General features: G+C 40.4%; 1 protein-coding gene across 1 annotated transcript; it reads right to left on the minus strand.

The window, feature by feature from the left end:
* Window positions 1-1,259: 1,259 nt before the first annotated feature.
* Window positions 1,260-20,043, minus strand: ankrd28b (ankyrin repeat domain 28b). The gene is made up of 28 exons (XM_031298988.2): window positions 19,752-20,043; window positions 14,644-14,727; window positions 13,658-13,736; window positions 12,610-12,680; window positions 12,305-12,505; window positions 10,840-10,927; window positions 10,436-10,578; window positions 9,992-10,204; window positions 8,503-8,581; window positions 8,270-8,384; window positions 7,977-8,059; window positions 7,710-7,773; window positions 7,511-7,579; window positions 7,270-7,410; window positions 6,752-6,863; window positions 6,617-6,643; window positions 6,312-6,386; window positions 6,008-6,209; window positions 5,126-5,213; window positions 4,926-5,043; window positions 4,371-4,590; window positions 3,952-4,039; window positions 3,782-3,865; window positions 3,516-3,661; window positions 3,312-3,394; window positions 3,066-3,148; window positions 2,803-2,894; window positions 1,260-2,211 (listed from the first exon to the last, which is right to left on the minus strand). Exons 1-28 carry the CDS (start codon window positions 19,776-19,778, stop codon window positions 1,928-1,930), a joined length of 3,159 nt encoding a protein of 1,052 aa, XP_031154848.1. The 5' UTR covers window positions 19,779-20,043; the 3' UTR covers window positions 1,260-1,927.
* Between the last annotated feature and the right edge of the window lie 2 nt (window positions 20,044-20,045).

Here is a 20,045-nt window from a genome sequence, read left to right on the forward strand (position 1 = left end):
AGTGCATTGAGAAACAGCTGGACAGTGTTGGCTCATGAGCTATCACTGCAAATTCTATACTGACTTAATAATAACTGATCATAACGTTTACAGGAGTGCCCTGAACAAGGCTGCACACACAATATACCATTTACAAAACATACATGACACCCTTGTGATTATTGAGAATAAGATTCAATACAAATAAAATCTGAAGGATAATCTAAAACTGATAAACAGCAGCAGTCATGGTACCATTAGAACCAGTTACATATTACAAATTGAATATTGAATAAAATCATCAGTTATATTAATGCCTGGAAATGTTCACTGGTATACACCATGTTAATTCTGTTTAATAGGCCTTATTGTTTTTTTACAGCAGACTGTGCTTTTACTACTGTGACAATGTCTGACTGTCACATGGCTTCAAAAGTGTCATGCATTTAACAGAATGAAAAGGCAATACTCCATGAAAACACTCATGTTCATTATTAAATAACTCATTTCTTTATTACTCATAAAATATACAGCAATCTCAGTACTGAAAGAATTCATTGTGTGTTGAATTCACAGTCATAATTTCTATATACATGCTAGTTTCATCCCTCTTCAAGGAAAAGCAAGGAAAAGAAAAAAAACATCTTTTCCATTCTAAAGAAGCTAGCAAATGTATTGTACATATTTCCAGTTAAAAGGATTTTTCAACAGACAGAAAAGAGGAGTTTTGAATCATGGTAGGATCGAGTGGTTTCTTTTTTTTGAAGTTAAAGCAAGCAAAACCTGTCAACAAACACTGACTAATAGACTAAAAATATCATTCAAAGAAAATCAATTGCTGTCCTATCATTGGTTTACAGTGTTTCTTCTCACAAAGCTGAGCCTCAGATACCACAGTACAGGATCAGTGCTTCTTAGAAATGTTTCATTACTTACCTAATGCGCATCACTGTACTTTCAAAGCTGCCTCAACAAACTCATCTTTTCTCAGTAACTAATGAAGGCACAAAATGAACACATAAATAGGAAACAAAATTACACAAATAATTTATTCTTGAAAGACTAAACCGTAATGGACAGGTCAATATACAAAGGTAAGGTTGATCAACTTAAAAATAACCTGGTGCACACATCAAATGTTTGGTTCCACTTTACTTGAAGGTATCTACATAAGAGTGACATGACACTGTCATGAACGTGTCATACTGTGTCATGTGTTCATGACAGTATCGTGTCACTCTTATGTAGATACCTTCAAGTAAGTGTTACCAAATGTTTGTAAATTACTCAGGTCAGTAAATCAGATTTGTTTTCTTCCTAGAGGATAAGGAGTTTAAGACACGAACATGGGTATATTAAAATTTTGATCTCAAAAAATAAATGATTTGCCGCCTGTGTGTCTTACAGACTTGAAGGACAAGTGCATTCTGACGGATGTAGTGTGCGGATATCAACCTTCTCTAGCTCAACAAGAAATCCCAAAAATGAAAACTGTCTCCCTTTCCCCTGCTAACCAATAAACCCAAAAATTCGCAATCTCATTTACACAGTTAAAACTGAGTTAAAATGCATCCATGTCTTTTGGTCCCTATTGGTTTAGCTATCTATGAAGTGCTACCTTCCTTCTTCAGCATGTTATTGCCGTTCAAAAGTCGCTGTCCGCCCAACAAGTACAGTTTTTTGCACTCAAGAAGTCAGTGTTGGTAAAGCAGCAGTTACTGAGGTCCAGGATCAGCTGAAGGACACCTGGTCCTGGATGAGTGTGGGCCAGCCTGCTGCACCTCCTCCCTCTCTTGCTCTCTGGGGGGGGGGGGGGAGAGAGAGAGAGGGGGGGACTCTTAAGGCTCCTGTGGGGACTTCTTTTCTTTTTCTGCCCTCCCAAGCTGGCGGTGGGTGATTTTTAAGACACAGTGTGTGTGTTTATGCATTTATTGCTCCCTCCTGTCCCTCAGTATGTCTCAGAATCCGAGTCATTGAGCTCTTCATCCTTGTAGAGGCCGTCATGATGGCTGATGTTGTTGAAGCTGCAGTAGGAGCTGTGCTCACCGCGCAGCACGGGCAGGCTGTCGAAGGTGACGCTCTTGGAGGGGCTGGTGGTGTAGTGGTTAATGGCACTGAAAGGGAGGGTGGGTGCTGGGGCGCAGGGGGACACAGGCATCATGGTGGCCAGGATGAGGGCTAGGCAGTCTGCCACATCTTTGTTGGGGGCACAAGCCAAGGCGGGTGTGTAACCTAAAACAATGACAGTGGACCACTGTTACATACAGTACTCTATAAAAAGTAATACACAGTTTCTAGCATTGGTGTTACAGCTGTTAAATAATTTAGCAGTTATTACATGGCTTTTCAAATTTACTTTATGTAAATATCATAATGAGTCTGAGAATTTCTAATTAAGCTGATCTGGAAAATCTGTAAAAGACCTGACCCAGGCACATTTTAATTGCTTGGTTATTAGCCGATCAAATTCTGATCCTTTGTTTTTACCTCTTTGTTGTTTTGTCTATAGTATGTTAGCTGTCATGTTTCCAAAAATGAACATTATCCACAAACTCAGGCACATGTTTTAAAAGGTTAACAAGCAGCTATAATAATAATAATAATAATAATAATAATAATAATAATAATAATAATAATGAAGCAGCTAAATAATAATGTCTGAAATAAAATGATTTGCTATTTGTAAGGGGATTTTTGCTGGAGGTACCCAATAATTTTTGATCCTGCTGTGCCCATTATGGGACTTCCTGATGTACTGTAAAAGCCTAAAATATATGAAAAGGTGGTGATATACGTAAGAGAAAAATAACATTGAGAGTTTACCATTTTCATCGACTGCAAGTACACTGGCTCCCTTTGCAAGCAGCTCTTGCACCACCACAGTTAAACCATTTCTTGCAGCCACGTGTAGAGGCCTTAAAAAAAGATAAAACATGGATGCACCAACAGGAAAGTCAATATTTAACAATTTGTATCTCTACATTAATAATTCAACCCCCCACAGCAATATACCCACACCACCACTCCATTCCATCGCTCAGGTGCAGCAAGAGACAAGACACTAATGTAATACAAGTGATACATACGTCTGTAAGGCGGCATTAGTGGCATTTATGAGGTTCCTGTCTGTAATCTTCTCCAATATCAACAAGGCACTGGTTTCATGTCCCTGTAGAAAACAGTTAAAGTGCGATGAATACAAAAAAACCCACATAGAATAGCTTCTAAATGTGCAGTAGTATTGTTACTATTTCAACACATACTTGCTGGAACATACTGTACATTTGCTGATGTAGAATGTAAGAAGAGTGCAACCATATGGCAATACAAACCTTACTGCAGGCGAGATGAAGTGCAGTGTTCTTCACAACATCCTGCAGAGTGAGATCTGCTTTCGCACTGCTCACCAGCAGTTCTAACAGTGAAACGCAGGAAAATCAAATTGAAGGTAATTCAATGTAATTCAACAGTGCTGATTATTACACCTCACAGAGATATTTCCCAGCCCAGTGGTTAAAGTAGAGAAGCATTCATACCAACAGCGTTGGTCTGGCCATTTTCAGCAGCCATCATGAGCGGGGTCTTCCCTGCGTCATCAACATTGTTGACCTGAGAGTTGTGGCTCAGCAGCAGCTGGAGACACTCTACATGGTCAGTGAAGGCTGCAGCATGTAGTGGGGTCCTGCAAAAATAACATCAGAACATAATCTTTATCACATAGTCATCCTATTTATTGGGAGCTTTTAATTACAGTTACAAAGTCTTGAGGCTGTTGCACTTGTCTTTATACGAGTGTGCATACCTGTTTTTACCGTCTTTGGCATTGACAATGGCAGGGCCCAGAGTGTCTATCAGCATCTCAGCAGCACCTTCGTTGTCATGGATTCTAAAGAAGAGCACAATCATTGAATCTGTTAAAAGGGTGTGTTTTCACACGCACTGATCGAAACAGAAGACGACTCAAGATCTTACACAGCACAGTGGAGGGGGCTGAAAGAACTGCCTTCGGCCTTGTGGAAAACCTCTTGTTCCAGTAAAACCTCCACACACGTATCGTGACCTGAAGGGAAGAAAGCATTAACCATATCAGCCTTCATTTTAAGGGGCTCACAATCGAGGGCTCTCTTAAAACATTTGTCTTCATCAAAATGTCCCATTTGGGTGCAAAAGGCAATTGCATGAAAGAACCGCAACCGTAAAGAAAAAACATGAAAAATGATATCGTCCATGCTTATTTTATATCTACAGCTGCCTAAGTGCTCCGTTTTACTTTCTTGGCAGCTTGCCTTTATTTAAGAGCATACAGCATACATTACTGAACATCCGATGTACATTTCCATAACCACATTGATTGTTTTTTAAAAAAGGTCTTCAAACCCTCATCTCTGTACCATTGTAGCAGGCCCAGTGCAGTGGGGTGTAGCCTTGGTTGTCTGTTAAGACAGGGAGTGTTTCCACTGACTGGGCAGCATGCAGCAGGCCTCCCAGTACCCCAATGTGTCCACATGCTGCTGCCAGGTGGACCGGTGTGCGCCCCTTACAGTCTCGCACCAGGAAGTTGGCGCTGTGCTGAAGCAAGGCCTCCACACATTCCTCGTGACCGGTCACCGCCTGCGGACACAAAACAGTAGATGTGAGTGTTATTACTGTTGACTGGTCATATTCTGTATGCTTATGTATTTCAAATGACTTGATGAGAGCTGACCAGTGTTTTGTGTGTATTCCTTCCATAGACAAATAGGCAAAGGCTGCACTGCCCAAATGAAAAATCTAACTTTACAACTAATCGAGGTGACCAGTTTCCATTGGGAAGAAAAAAAAAAAATGTAAATGTATGATGAAGTGGAAAAAAGTGGGGTAGTTCAAAAGCTCACTACACAAAACATTAAAAAAAATGAGGGTATGAGGATCCCACAGAACATGTAATAATGGTAAGATCTCCTTACCCCTCTATGTAGGGCTGTTCTGGCCCACTTATCTTTGGCTTCTACATTGGCCCCCTTATTTAGCAGAGAATACACACAATCAGTGTGTCCACTCAGGACCGACAGCATCAAGGGGGTTCTATGAGATAATAGACAATGTCAGCAATTTCTTTAGAATATGAGTGAAAAAAAAAACAATATCACAAACAAATTTTACTTACTGTCCATTCCCATCTTGAATGTCTACTGCACTTTGTAAGTCAGCATTTCCAATCAACAAACGCAAACATTCTGAATGACCATTAGTAGCTGAAGGGAAAGAATGAACAACCCATTAGTATACTCATAATAATAATCAACTTTATTCATATGGCACCTTTTAAAACAATTCACACCACAAATAATCCCAGCAAATAAAAGTACAGTGAATAAAATACACAATACAGTAATTCATAATGTATACAGCAGGGTTTTTTCTGCATAGAGGAATGTGCAGCGAGGTTAAGCTCTGCTCTGGGTAGGAGCTGCGGTCGGGCAGCCCCCCCCCGGAGCTCAAAGGTGGCAGTGAGGCCGTATCTGGTTCTGATATAGTGGCATCAGTATTAAACGGAGATAGTTTCATAACCGGTTAAAAACTCCTTGTCGTTATGTGAAATAGTAATCCATTTCTGTGTTTTGGTACACTTGGTTTGCACACCTGATGCGAACCGCATGAACTATATTCAAGACCACCTTTTCAAGTGGACTTGGGCACAGATCGACCAACTGTGCCCGGGTACGGTACACACTGTTCACACTAATCAAACGAACTGGACGTTGGGGTCAAGTGTATTTGGATCCAGGCCCAAGTCCCTGATGTGAAACCCTTCTAACTGCATTATATGCCATTATATTTTGAATTGTCACATGCCTCCTGAATTTTGTGTTTTACTTCACATAAAGATGTTTCCACCATAAATTGGTGCATAAACATTTATCAGAATGCAGTAAATGAAGTGTTTGACGCTTATTCCCCCCCTCCATTGTGAGTCAGGAAAAACCCTGTAGAGGTCGGAAAATTCAGATGTAGGCAAATTCATGAGCTACCGACTACAGGTCCATACCTGCAGCATGGATGGGGGTTCGCTTCAAGGCAAAGTCTTTGACCAGGATGGAGGCTCCCTGGTTGATTAGGACGTCCACACATTCTACATGGCCCTTGAAGGCAGCCAGGTCTAGGGGCGTGCGCCCTTGGCTGTTTCTCACATCCAGATCCAGCAGAGACTGCACCAGAACCTCCATAGCATGGTGGTGACCGTGGTATGCCTGAACGATGAATTTACCATGAATATGTTAACATAAATTAGATGAGATTGAGGATAATGTCATAATAAGGATAATAGGATTAGGACAATATACATTACTTACAGCAAGGTGCAGGGGGCTGACGGGGGCTCTGACATCAGAGTCATTCAGGATGTCTGTCCCTGAGGTTTCCATTAGCTGAACAAACCAGGTACACAAGTTAGAACCTACTTCAGATATAATCACTCGCTTAGCTGTGAAGCTCAAAGTCAGACAAAAGAGCCACACACTGTACTGATAGCTTCGAGCAAATTCAATTTAACAGAGTAACATTCCGATCATATAGAGATCTGCCTCAGAGATTGTAAAATAACCATCACAAAACAAGCTATATATAGAAGGACAAGAAAAGTACAAATTCAACCCACCACATCTAGAGGTGTTTCACTTGCAATCTGTAACAGAGAGTGCAAAGATAGCAATGCATTAAACATCACTACAATAAAGCAATAGATAATTACAGAGATGCTGATTGTTACGCATCATGTACTAGAAGTTCTCACCAGCTCCAGACAGAGGCGATGTCCGTACGCCGAGGCGTAGTGCACAGCATTGTAGCCCTGATTGTCTCGGATCCCTGGATTTGCATCATTTCGCAGTAAATATTCCAGGCACCTGCAGACACAACAAAGAGGCTGTAGTCAAGGAAACAACATCATTTTTCAAGTCTTGAACGGTTACTCAACATAACCAATAACTAGGGTTGGGTACTGGAGCCTGGTGCCATAAAACAACCGGTATCTACCGGACCGAATGACAACGCAGATTTCGGTACCTCGTTTCGGTGCCACTTAATTGCCTGCGCTGGCCTCTGGCGCTCTGAAACGGACGTTACAGGCAACAGAAGCATCACTGCATGTGATGATAGTTAACACTATACTTGGCAACAGGTAATGTTAGCATAATGTTAGTTAGTCGCTGGCCTAAACACAGTTAAAATGCTGAAGGCTAAAACTGTCTAAAGTCACAGCCACCTGCTCCTTCAAGAAAGTTAAACTTAAATTTATAAAGTATTACTGACTTTCCATCTGTGTCAGAGGCAGCGGCGTAGTGGAGAGGAGTGCAGCCCCGCTCGTCTAGGTCATTGACGCTTGCCCCAGAGCCCACCAGAGCAAACAGGCATTGGTAGTTACAGTTGGCAGCAGCATAGTGCAGGGGGGTCCTGGAAAAGCAAACATAGCTCAGTTCCCTCTTCAAATGTGACCAAGAAACTAGGAGAGCACAACCTTTTGAACCAATCCATAATTATAAATGCCACAAACCTGCCAAAGCTGTCCTTTCTATTAAAGTCTGCCCCCGTGTTGAGGAGAAGATTGAGACATTCCAGGTTTCTGAGGGGTACGGCAGGGAGATTTATAAGATGATGAACTGATACATGTAACGCTATTCTTTTTGTTATAGGTCAAGAACAACATCTTAACAGTTAATATTAAACATACTATTCAGCTGTCCTGTACTCACCCTCCAGCAGCTGCAGCATGTAAACAGGTCCTTCCAAAGTCATCAGGAGTATCAACATCAAAGCCTGCATCAGAATAAAGCATTATGAACATGATCATGCATGTTGTATATGAGGTTTTACAGTACAGATATTTTAAATTTTACAGTTTCAAAATGTTGGAAGTGACAATCCTAGTCAAGAATTTTGACTTGTGTCATTTTGTAGTATGACTAGTTAAGTTAGTACTATTGTTGGTAGCCACACAACATGAATTAAGAGTTGCTCACCTGAAGACAGGAGCTTTCTGCAGCAGTCAGAGAATCCACTGAGAGCAGCCAAATGCAGCGGGAACATACCATGAACCCCTCGTCTGAAAAAGACACAATCGTGTTGATTTACCCAGTATCAACCAAATCAAGGGTGAATCACAAGGAAAGTGTTATTAATAGTACGGAATAATCTGTATCAGTTACATAAAATACATCACACATCTATGCTTTGGAAAGGTTTGAACATGCAGATATTCCACAATGTGTAAAGTTGGAACAGTTGCTGAAAAAAGGCAAACAAGCTCACTTACTTAGCCGTGTCAGCTCTGTTGGTGATGAGGGTGTTGATGAGGAGCTCGTGTCCGTATCGAGCTGCAATGTGCAGTGGTGTATTTCCATTCTTGTCTTCACAGTCAATCTCAGCACCTTCAAAAAAAAACAAAAAACTAAGCACTTTGCGGGTGTTACGCTGAGAAGCAGTTTGGGTTTTACAGTCCAGCATGAGAAATAAAGTCAGCGAGGCTGAATTTTTAGAAGAGCTCACCATTCTCAATGATTGCTTGAGACCTAGAAAACCTCCCGTGGATGGCTGTCATGTGGAGGGGAGTCTTACCATCTTTACTCTGGAGTGAAACAAAAATATGTTAGTATCACAACGTAAATCATTAGTATGGCTTTTAGCTATAAAGTCCATACGAGAAGTTGTAAAACTATCAACTGTAGAAATAAAGGTTTTAGTGCAATTACACTGACAACACAAATTACACTTGGATTTACACTGTTGAAACACTTGACTCTTAACCACAAATATTCAATCTTTGTTTTGCTGTAGTGTTAATTTTGCCACCTATTTTTAATTTAGTCTTGTGCCGAATGTCCTTGTTAGTTTTAGTCATATTTAGTCATTCACATATATCTTTTTTTGTTAATCAAGTTTTAGTTGACTAAAAGTCTCGTCATTAGTCAAAAGAGAACTCAAGGTTTCTTAGTCAAGTTTTAGTCAAAACATTTTAGTCTTTTTTTTTTTAAAATAAATTATTTCTGAGATTATTTCTGATAACCATTTCAGTCAAATAGTGTTTCACACATCTCAAATATTGGTTAAATGTCATAATTACCTGACAAAATACACTTGTTGAATTATTTTTGTTGAATGCAACTTTGAATGTCTGGTTTTATATCGAGCCTCTTCCTTCATGCAAATACAATCGTACACAGACACGTTAGATAAGCGCCAGGGCTCCTGGGCTCTACAGCACGTTGTTTTGTTGCCAGCGGTTGCATACATTTATCCGGCCGTTCTGCAAGCTGTTTAAAAGCGGCTTCACCAGCAGGCTAAGCCTGTCTCATTCCCTTGCCCGGGGCACATCGCTACGCGCTGTAGCGGCTTCTGCAGCAGGCTAAATTGGGCTTCCTCCCTCCCTCCCTTTCCTTGCCCGGGGCCGGGGCACATCGTTACGCGCTGTAGCAGCTTCTCCAGCAGGCTGAACCGGGATTCCTCCCTCCCTCCCTCCCTCCCGTGCCACATTTCTACATGGATGTGTGACGGCTAGACGAAAAAAAGGGGACACGCCGAATCTCTAGATGAACCGCACCCGAGCCTGATTGAACCGCGCTTAGTTAGATAAAAGTTGTGAGGAAAAAAACACTGGGAACCAAGCAATTGGCCTGTTTGGAACAGGAACGCGCTCCAAACAGGCACTGCACTAGTTCTATCTCATGATGAAAAAGTAGAGACGATTGTAGATGAAAATGGAGAGATTTTATCTTAGTTTTTATTTTATGCAAAACATTTTAGTCTCGTCTTTTTTCGTCAACAAAAATGCATGTTAATTTAGTCTTAGTCAGCGTCTGACGAAATTAACACTATTTGACTGTAACATTGGTGTAATTATTTCTCAATGACAGAGCTGTATCTGAAAAAGTAGTGTCAGTTATAAAGTAAAACGGCTTTCCAAGGTCATACTGAGCAATCTTTTTCCAAGTTATCAGTGATGAAATTGCAAGAGGCAGCATTCTGTTTTTTTACTCACCTTGATGTTGACATCAGCGCCGTTGCACACTAGGAGCTCCAAACAGAGTGCCCCGTGGCGTGAAGCGGCAGTAAAATGGAGAGGTGCGAAGCCCTTCTCGTTCACCTGGTTGACGTTAGCTCCGCACTCAATGAGCTCGTTCACCACCACGTCCTGCCCATTGTAGCAGGCCACGTGGAGGGGTGTGTTGCCATACGCATTGGGCTCATTGATCTAAACGGCGAGATAAACGGGGAGTAGTCATGACGCCACTGTTTCCCATCAAGACAAACTGGTATTATACTGTCACTGTTTTTGCACACAATATAAACATCTGTTAAGAAGTTATCCAAAACATATGAAGTGCATAAGGCCAGGTTATGCGTTATTACATGTCTGTTCTCTGCTCATAAGATCTGGCAGTATCTGCAGTGCAATGACAAAAGGTTTGTGGGTGGAACTTACATCCACCCCCAAGTCCAGGAGGTATTTAACAATGCTGATCATTCCACTGGAGGCTGCTGCATGTAGGGGGGTGTAAGATTTCTTATCTTTGCAGGCCACCTCGGCTCCATGAGATGCCAGCAGCTTCACCACTTCTATGTGCCCTGAAGACAAAAAGACAACGATTTCATTACATGAATATGCTATCAAGATATCACCAACTATTTAATTTGGTATTATCCGAAGATGAGTAATTGTGACATCTAAAGACTTTTTATAATTTTGATGCCTTTAAAAAATAATGAAAATTGATAGTTTCAACTACGTCTCTGAGACTTTCATTGACCACAAGACGAGATGAACTCTTCAAGTTACACATGTAGATGAATAATGTGATGTAAAAATCTGTGTGGTTGATTTATTACCCATGTAGGCTGCCCAGTGGATTGCACGGCGGTCCCTCTTGTCAAAGGCATTGATGTTTGCTCCTCTGGAGAGCAGGAGCCTCACCATCTAACAGCAGCAACAGAGAAAAAAAGAGCAGTCAGGAAACATGTCAAGGAAAGTTAAAACCTGAGCGTCACCAAATCTGCTGCCTTTCAGTCAGTGTGGCAACTCAGTGTACACATAGTGTTTAATGCCTTAATACTCTGGTCTACACCACATATTGTACATGTATACAGTTTACTTTGATCTAATCTAATCTCATAATTTAGATGAGTTCCTACAAGGGTATACATTATTTTTTAATTGCTGAGCAAATGTAAGTTGAAAAACATTTTGACCTTTTGCATACACTCAACACAGGTAAAAATGTCAATTTGCATGCGAGTATATGATTACACGGATTCATTTGCATGCAAGCATGTGATTGGACAAGCACTGACTCTGCACCTTTCATCCTTAAGTGTGTGGCCACAATTATGACTGACCAAAATACCATTCTGCATTCATGTGAGAAAAAAAAATTGACGGTCTGAAAATGACAAGCTATGATGGTTCATTAGAAAGCAGCTTTATAGTTTGTTGAGCTGTGGCTTCTCCAACCTGGTGTTTGTGCAAATGACTCCCAGATCAAAAGGTGGATTATTATCACCTTATCAGAACTCTACTATACACCAATACAACAGAAGCTCAGCTTAGTTATGGGTCTAACATGGAGTGTAAGAATAGGCCACAGCATATGCCAAATACAATAGTTACCTTACTGTAATTTGTTTTTAAAATGTACATTGTTCACTACATGCCTCACTAAAACATTTCAAAATAAAATAAGTTTAAAACTTTGTCAAAGATAATCAGAGAGAAACAACCAATAGTAAAACAACTGACTACATGTTTCTCTAACTCTAATGTAATGTGTGTATGTAGCCATCTATATAATAAAGAAAGGATTTGCTGTGGTTACGACAGTTATGGCTAAGGTTATTCATGGCATAGCTGCTAACTGTACCAGAGCTATATGGGGATGTTGATCGTTTCCCTTCACATTCCTTAAAACGGGCAAAAATGTAGCCATTGTTCAGTTGTTCTGTATTGCATTGCCCATTGTGTTTGCACATTTATGAGACAAACGGAAACACTTCCTTTCAGTAAGAGGAGAAGAGCAGGAGCTTATACTAACAGCCAGGCAAGCTTACCCGACAACAAGTCTGTTCTGCAAATATGAGCAATACTGAAGTGGTTATACTTGTGGTTATAGACAGGGCAGACTGAACAGCCACACAGTTTGCACTGACACTTTAAGTTAGTACACATTTTGTTTCCTTAAAGAAATTGATATTCAAATGTGCTGCCATTTATTTCCATTAAGGTAGAAGCAAATCAACACTGAAAGGTATTAAAACATTTCTTAAGCTGAATCAAACAATACTCTAGGGTTAATATTACCTCCAGATGACCGCTGAAGGCTGCATGGTGCAGCGCAGTCCGGCCCGCTCTATCTGACACATTCACATTGCTGAGCAGTGGGACGAGTGCTTCAGCGCAGCGGACAGCTTTATTTGCTGCGGCAATGTGAAGCGGCGTCTGCCAATTCTTGTCTCGGGCGTTTACATCTGCAGAGTGTTTCAGCAACACTTGGACAGCCTCCTGCAAGAAGTCATCACAAGCAGGTTTGACTTCCACACTGTTTGGATTTGTAAAACATTGCGCAACAGTGCAAGTAATACAGAATCAGGGGAAAATTCACATACCTCACTGCAGGAGGCCACAGCCCGGTGCAGAGGAGTGAGCCACTTGTTATCTTTGGCATTTACTCTGGCACCTAAAAGTCAGAGGACACCGGCTGTTAGACCGTTTAAGGTCATACAGTTACATGACATCTAGAGCAACATTTAAACAAAATGACAAGTCTTTTTGAGTTAGGAAGTCCTGCTTTGTAATATCTCCATCTGCATAATCATAACGAAAGAGCAGACTGCAAAGGGTGTATGTAGAGGTATTTTACTATATTGAATGCAGATGCACCATCTGGCCACATAGGCATTTGAAATATGTCATTATGCTCTCAGACAGGTTAACATCGACCATTTAGCATTCCCTTCACTACCCAGAATAGAGAAACCAGCATGTCAGGACCTCCATGTACGTCCGGGAGAAAAAAGGTAATGATGACTTTGCCCAAAGTGATTTCATTTCATTACATGTCATTTTAGCTGACGCTTTTATCCAAAGCGACTTACAGTTGCTATATATGTCAGAGGCCGCACACCTCTGTAGCAACTAGGGGTTAAGTGTCTTGCTCAGGGACACATTGGTTGATGTATCGCAGTGGGAATTGAACCCAGGTCTCCCACACCAAAGGCATGTGTCATATCCACTGCGCCACCACCACCCGTGAAAGGTTTAAACATCAGGTTTAAACATCATGAAGAACCATACTTTTTAAATTGGCCATACTGGTCACATATTAACAATTTAACTGGCATTTTAAGAAGCTTAAAATGTGACACCAGTTACATAATTTCTGCAAATTAACAGCTAACTTAGTCATTTCCTGGATAATCGATCCTGATACAGTTCCTGATAAACACATTTCTATATTACAACATTAAACCAATATTTGTTTCCTAAAACATTCTGCTTTCAGATTGATTGCTGGATATCCGACATTAATGTTGAGGATGAAATTTCTGAATACTGATTTGTAAATGCTCTACACACAAAAACAATGACAGAAATGAATATGCTTATGTTTGACTGAAACAGCTTCTGTACATGAATCCTCCGCAGAAAACATACCTGAAAGAATCAGCAGCTCTATAATTTCTGCATCTCCAAGATAAGCAGCAGCATGCAATGGAGTTCGCTTCTCATTGTCCTGTAATACGTGAACAGAAAGACATTACTAACACTACATAGAAACAAAACAGTTTGCATTTTTTTTTCTTTTTTTTTTTACTTTATACAGGTTAATGTAGTCTGATCTGTTATGTTACACTTTTTTTGTTTAATATTTGCAACATTACAATGCAAGAAAAGAGACATATCCATTAAATGTTGACAGACACACAGTCACCATTCACAGCAAAACACAAATCCAGTAACTTGAAAAGCGTTCCAGTGAAACACAAGCAAGTACAAACCAGCTTTATTTTGAAACAAACACCCCCACCAAAGCAGTAACAGTGAGGAATGCAACAAAATAAGCAGAGCCAGATCATGCAGTGGGAACTGAAAAAACAAAAAAAAAATGGTGCTTTTTGTTCTCGAAAAAAATATTTAATGAAAGAGTTATACAAGGCCTTTCAAGGACAATTATACATGAGGTTTTAAATTCTGTGTTGCTGGGATGTTTTTAAAATATTATAATAATAGCAACAAAGAAAAAAAGAGCAGTCAGGAAACATGTCAAGGAAAGCTAAAACCTGAGCGTCACCAAATCTGCTGCCTTTCAGTCAGTGTGGCAACTCAGTGTACACATAGTGTTTAATGCCTTAATACTCTGGTCTACACCACATATTGTACATGTATACAGTTTACTTTGATCTAATCTAATCTCATAATTTAGATGAGTTCCTACAAGGCTATACATTATTTTTTTAATTGCTGAGCAAATGTAAATTGAAAGACATTTTGCAAACACTCAACACAGGTAAAAATGTAAATTTGCATGCGAGTATACGATTACAAGGATTCATTGCTGGGATGTTTTTATAAGAAGAAGAAGAAGAAGAAGAAACAGAAACATAAACAGATGCAGAGGTTAGTGAGTCGGTTGGGATTACCTGTGCATTCACATCCTCTTTTTTGAATATGAGCGAGCGTACTTCATCTGGGTCCACATTGAAAATAGCTTTTAGCAAAGCAGGCTGTAAAAGAAAGAGAGACTGTGTCAAAATCAACTGAATCTCAAGACCTTTCTGGCCGGCATGAACATTATTTCAGACTTTCATTATTACAGAAAATACTGACCAATGACCTGTAAGGGACTAGACGCCAACAGTATAGTTCAAATTTGAGAAAACAATAACCATTCAGACCTTAGAGAGACTTCAGGGACCTCATTGTCAAGCCCCACAATACACACGCGGCTTATTTGCTCTGAGTTTACACAATCATGTGTATGCTGCTAAAAAGTCCCTATATATTGCTGTTAAAAAAAAAAACCTTAAAAAAAAGGCACAGACACAGCATAGCAAAGGTCATAAAAAGAGCAGGTCGGTACAGACATTCAAATGTACATTAAACAAAACGATGACTCCACAAATCAGAGGATGATGGAGGCAGACTGTCAGCATTGATACTGACAAATGCTGAGCAGCCACTTTCTAATTCTGTTTCAACTCTGTTGGCAAGCAAATCTATCAAACCACATCTATCCCATAGCACAGAGCGACATTTCACAATATTTGAATGAATACAAGTGCGGCATTATGCTCCTAATGACTGATGTGTGCTGTGATGTCCTTTTCACTTTTTGTCCAGAAATGTACGTGAATGTCTGCTGCATCTTCAATGGAGACAGAGATGAAAATAAGGAAAACGTCCACAGCTGATCTGGTTCACCGCATCCAACATGACAACAGGTGGCAAAGATGATAAAAGTCAAACAAAGTTTCCAAAGTAAAGCTGAAGTAAAGGATAAAAAATGTGTTGGGGTTCTTTGTAGATTTTGACTCTATGGTAGGCCTGCACGATTCAGGGAAAAATATGAATCACGATTTTTTAGCTTAGAATTGATATCACGATTCTCTGCCATAATTCTTTTCTCACGAAGTGTAATGTTTATTGCACACATGAACCATGACAAAACAAAACAAATTGGCAGTACCAAACATAGATTTTTTTTGGCACCTATAGCACATTGCGCATCTTACACAAGCCTGTAAACATAGAGGCTTCAATGAATAAAGAAAATTAAGTACATACTGGCCATTTAAGTACAGTAGGCTACCAAAAATAGTGACATACAGTACAACACATTGAACTAAATATGGCTCTGATACAGGCTCTATCTGAACTCCTTGAACATGTCTTTACATAATTAAAACATGTCAATGTCAAATGCTTTCAATAAATTAATTGGAGAAAAAAAAAAAAGTCAGAGATCGCGATTTTATAACGATTTATCGTGCAGGCCTACTCTATGAATCAAGAGTAGCTAAACTGGCCCCACCCTTTTTAGGGGTGTATACCAAGGTTAAGCATTACTGTGAATTTTACACTATTAGAGCTGTGCTATACAGTATAGCCTAAGCAAAATATTGTATACAACATGATTTGTTTTCCTCCATATTTCCATTTTGCACAAAACACTCACTTTCATGCCTTAACAATAACTAAACCATATTAAAGAAAGAAACAAATTTACATATGTGCAGGTAGCCTAAATTATTCATTGTGACACTGTTGAAGCATTTTGCCAACACTTAGTGTAAAGGCACACCGACCCGATAATCGGCCGTTGGACAGTCTGGCGAAGTCAGTGACTCGAGTCTGTTCGGTGTGTTCCGTGGCGTCGTCCGTCCCAGGAGCTGTCGGCCTTCATTTTGGCCGACCTGACATGTTGCGTCGAAGGGCGGGCAGTCGGACTCCATGACCAATCTGATTGGTGGAGTGCTAACCCGGAAATGACGAGCGGGATGAGCGTGACTAAGCCTCTCAAAATCTGACGAAAATCTTTTAAACTGACCTTTGTCGATCTGAAATGAAGACAGATTCAGCAACTGCATGGCCTATTTCTCGCTTAAAATGTTTTCAGAAACACGTTTCGGTGAACTATTTTAGTAGAATATGAGATTGTATTCTTAACAAGCCGCCATGACAGTCTGGCTTTGAATTTCCGGAGAAACCAGACCCACGTGACGCGTTCGTCCAATCAGCTGTCGGTTTTAATTTTTTGGGCGACAATACAGATTAGCGTCACCTGCTGTTATGGAGACGTATTACAAACGCTCAAGTTGGCGTCGCTTCGGTGTGTTCTGAGGCACTTTTTGGACCTCGGGGAGCCGACTGATCAGTCCGACTGCCTTTTCTGCCAACGGTCGGCCGTCGGGTTAGTGTGTCAGGGGCTTAAGACAAGGCTCTCCTACACTTCTTGCAATGTCTCTGAATAGTGAGTCTGAACCCAACACTCCAACACAGCAGACTTCATACTTGACACAGCGTCTACGACATGTAATCCTTGTAGTTGCCCACATCTTCACAAAAACTGTCAGCATCATGACAACCTCAAGAGATAGCTTCAATATCAGACTGCAGCTGCAATTGCAAACATTTTTACTTATGACCACCAGCTAGTATAAACCACTCACTTGGTAGACAAAGCATAATTTTGCTAAATCGTAAATTATAGGTTTGAAGGGAGTTAATTTAACATTATTTATGTTGAATGGCCTTGTCAGAGAGAGAGAGCGCACCAAGCTGGCAGCTGATTATCAAGTGCTTATGTCATTCTACGGTACATTTTGTCAAATGTTAGCTTGTGATTTTTTTTGTTCCTAACCAGTGTTGCATCTCTATGACTTGTCAAATTGATTTGGAAACACTGCTGGGATAAATATCCACCGATGGGCAGAACAGACTGTGAGGGCAGGGGATCCCTTCCAGAGGCTGCAACTGGTTACCCATGAAAGACCCAGATGGAACATTCCTGGCTTCCACAAAAACTTAACTCTTCCCTGACTTTAGTCATGTTTAGAAAACAAATTAAGCTATTAACATGAGTTTTCAGCTGCAACAACAGAGCTGTGAAATTTGGCAATATTAAATGTCAGGTGAGCTATTAATCATAACCTTTGAATGAGCAATGTGCACCCATGTATCCAAAACAAAATGTAAGATAAAGAAGCAGGAGGGTTCTGTTACAAAAGGTGCCAAGAGTCAGCAGGTTTTAAAACCACCTGCTGTAATGTTTGGCTGGAGTAAAAACCTGTATTATTTTGTATGCTCTTTGTTTGCCTTAGTGATTGTTGATTATTCTGCATGCTACATCATTCTGACTGTATGCAGAAAGAAATCCAGCTAATGGAAATGATTGTATGCAGAGAGATGGACTGTCCACATAAACAATATGGTTAGTGTTGTTGTTTCCTCTCAAACATTAGGCTTATTTAGTATTTCCCCCCTTTACTGTCTGCAGTTTTTCCACCGAAGACGTATTTAAAAAACGTCATCCCTCATTTAACCCACCGGGCTTCCAAGCTAGCTAATTAGCTAATGTGCAGCCATGTAGCTTATTAGACGTAATGTACAAAAGACCTCTAGTTTATATGGCATTGTTTGAGCCATATTGACATTTGACAAACCCTATCAAATAGAACTAGCTGTGTCTGGATACAAGTAGTATTTGTGTACTGCTTCCTAATATGTTTCAATGGCACACAACCACCAGTCCATTTTTAAAAACACAATCCTCTCATTCACTTATTATTATAATGACCATGAATATCTGCAGGGTGCAATCATGCTTAGAGTTAGGGATAAACGCATGCTAACAAACAGGCACTTTTTCATTTTGGCGATTTCTGTAAATATATCCCACAGTGAAAAAGAAGAACAAATCTGCATTTTGTTGCAGTTCTACAGTCCTGCACGACTGGTGTAAGAGATTTCTATGCTTCCCTGGCTGCACGACTGTCTCTCCTCATACAAGCCAGCCTAGTTAATACCATCACCATGGAGACAGCTCTTTCGCAACTCCACCGGCTCACATGAGCCCAGGTGCACGATCATTCAAACACACACACACACACACACACACACACACACACACGAATAGCATGCATGATCCAAAACACACAGCCCTTAAATGACAACACGGGAAGCTCTTCTCGTTTTCACAAGTAGGTGACAAGTGTTTAGCCTAGTAAGAGGATGCATGTCTAATAACGTCACATTGCCAGTCACTTCATATATGCATTATAACCATTACATAGCAGTTTTACCTGCATGTATACCATCCACACAGTTAAAAATAAATACATTTGTGTTTAAAAAAAATAACTTCCTTCCTAGCTAAAACAAACGGTTTAATTATTAGCAGTATTTGCAAGGGGACACACACACTGAAGACTTGTCAAGGACATGTCTATCTAACGTGTCTGTTATAAATCAGCTTTAGAAATTAAACATAAAGAAGATCACGAAACCGAGCAGGGCACAAAGCCTCTCACAGATCCCCACTGCAACAACACAGTGGTGGTATTCAAAACAAGATTAAACATTTAGCTAGTCAGGGGAATCGGTGCATAAAAGCTACATCATGATGTGTTTAGCTACATGTTATCCAATCTTATAACGTCAGCGATCATAAAACCTCATCAGGTGAGGCAGCTAACGTCCATGTTGTCACAAGAACGTAGCGATCGACAGATAGCTTTGGTTGTTATGGTAATCATCTCACATCACATTAGCTAGAGATTTAGTGGCTATTATTAAATCACACTGAAGCGACAACTCAAGCGCAGTATTGTATTGTTTAGTCACAACATGCTAACTATTCACTTCCCAACTGAGTAGGTAGCTAGCTAGTAACATTTCACGCAGGCTCTGGCTAATAGCTGAGATAAACACAGCATCATTAACGTTAGCTAGCTGGTTGCAACTCAACAACCGCTTGAGCATGTGTCTCAGGATAAATGTGATGCCTCTTATTATCGCCAAAAACATCCAAGATCACAAATATTCACCCAACAGTACTGTACCTTCACATCATACGTGACCATTTATCACCTAGCTTCACGTGAAGCGTTTAAGGAAATGCTTCCGAGAAACTCTATTAACGTTACATTCCGCTAGCCAGTGTTGAAATCGAGGCAGCTAACGTTAGCTAAGAGTAGCCAGCCAGAAGTACATTAAACTTAGGTCAGCTTTTGATACAATGATCCCTTACCTGGTCTCGAATTTTGAGAACCACCATATTTCTGGGATTTTAAATGTTCTCATGCAGATTCATAAAGTGATATTAGTCTCCTTCCGAATAGCGGTGTCTAATCTTGGTAGCTCTCCTGCTGGTCTACTGGAGGCCTAGCGTGACGCTAGCTTAGCTCTCTTGCTAGCTTCCTAACCTGATGGCATGAAAGCAGAGGAGTAGCGGAAACTCCATAGCATTGCCGCCACCATACTTCGCCTTCCAAAAAGACGCAATCCAATAGGTTTATAGTGCTGTACGTCTTAGTAAGGGAGT

Source organism: Sander lucioperca, chromosome 10 (genome assembly GCF_008315115.2).
Source record: "Sander lucioperca isolate FBNREF2018 chromosome 10, SLUC_FBN_1.2, whole genome shotgun sequence".
In the NCBI taxonomy this organism is placed as follows: Eukaryota; Metazoa; Chordata; class Actinopteri; order Perciformes; family Percidae; genus Sander; species Sander lucioperca.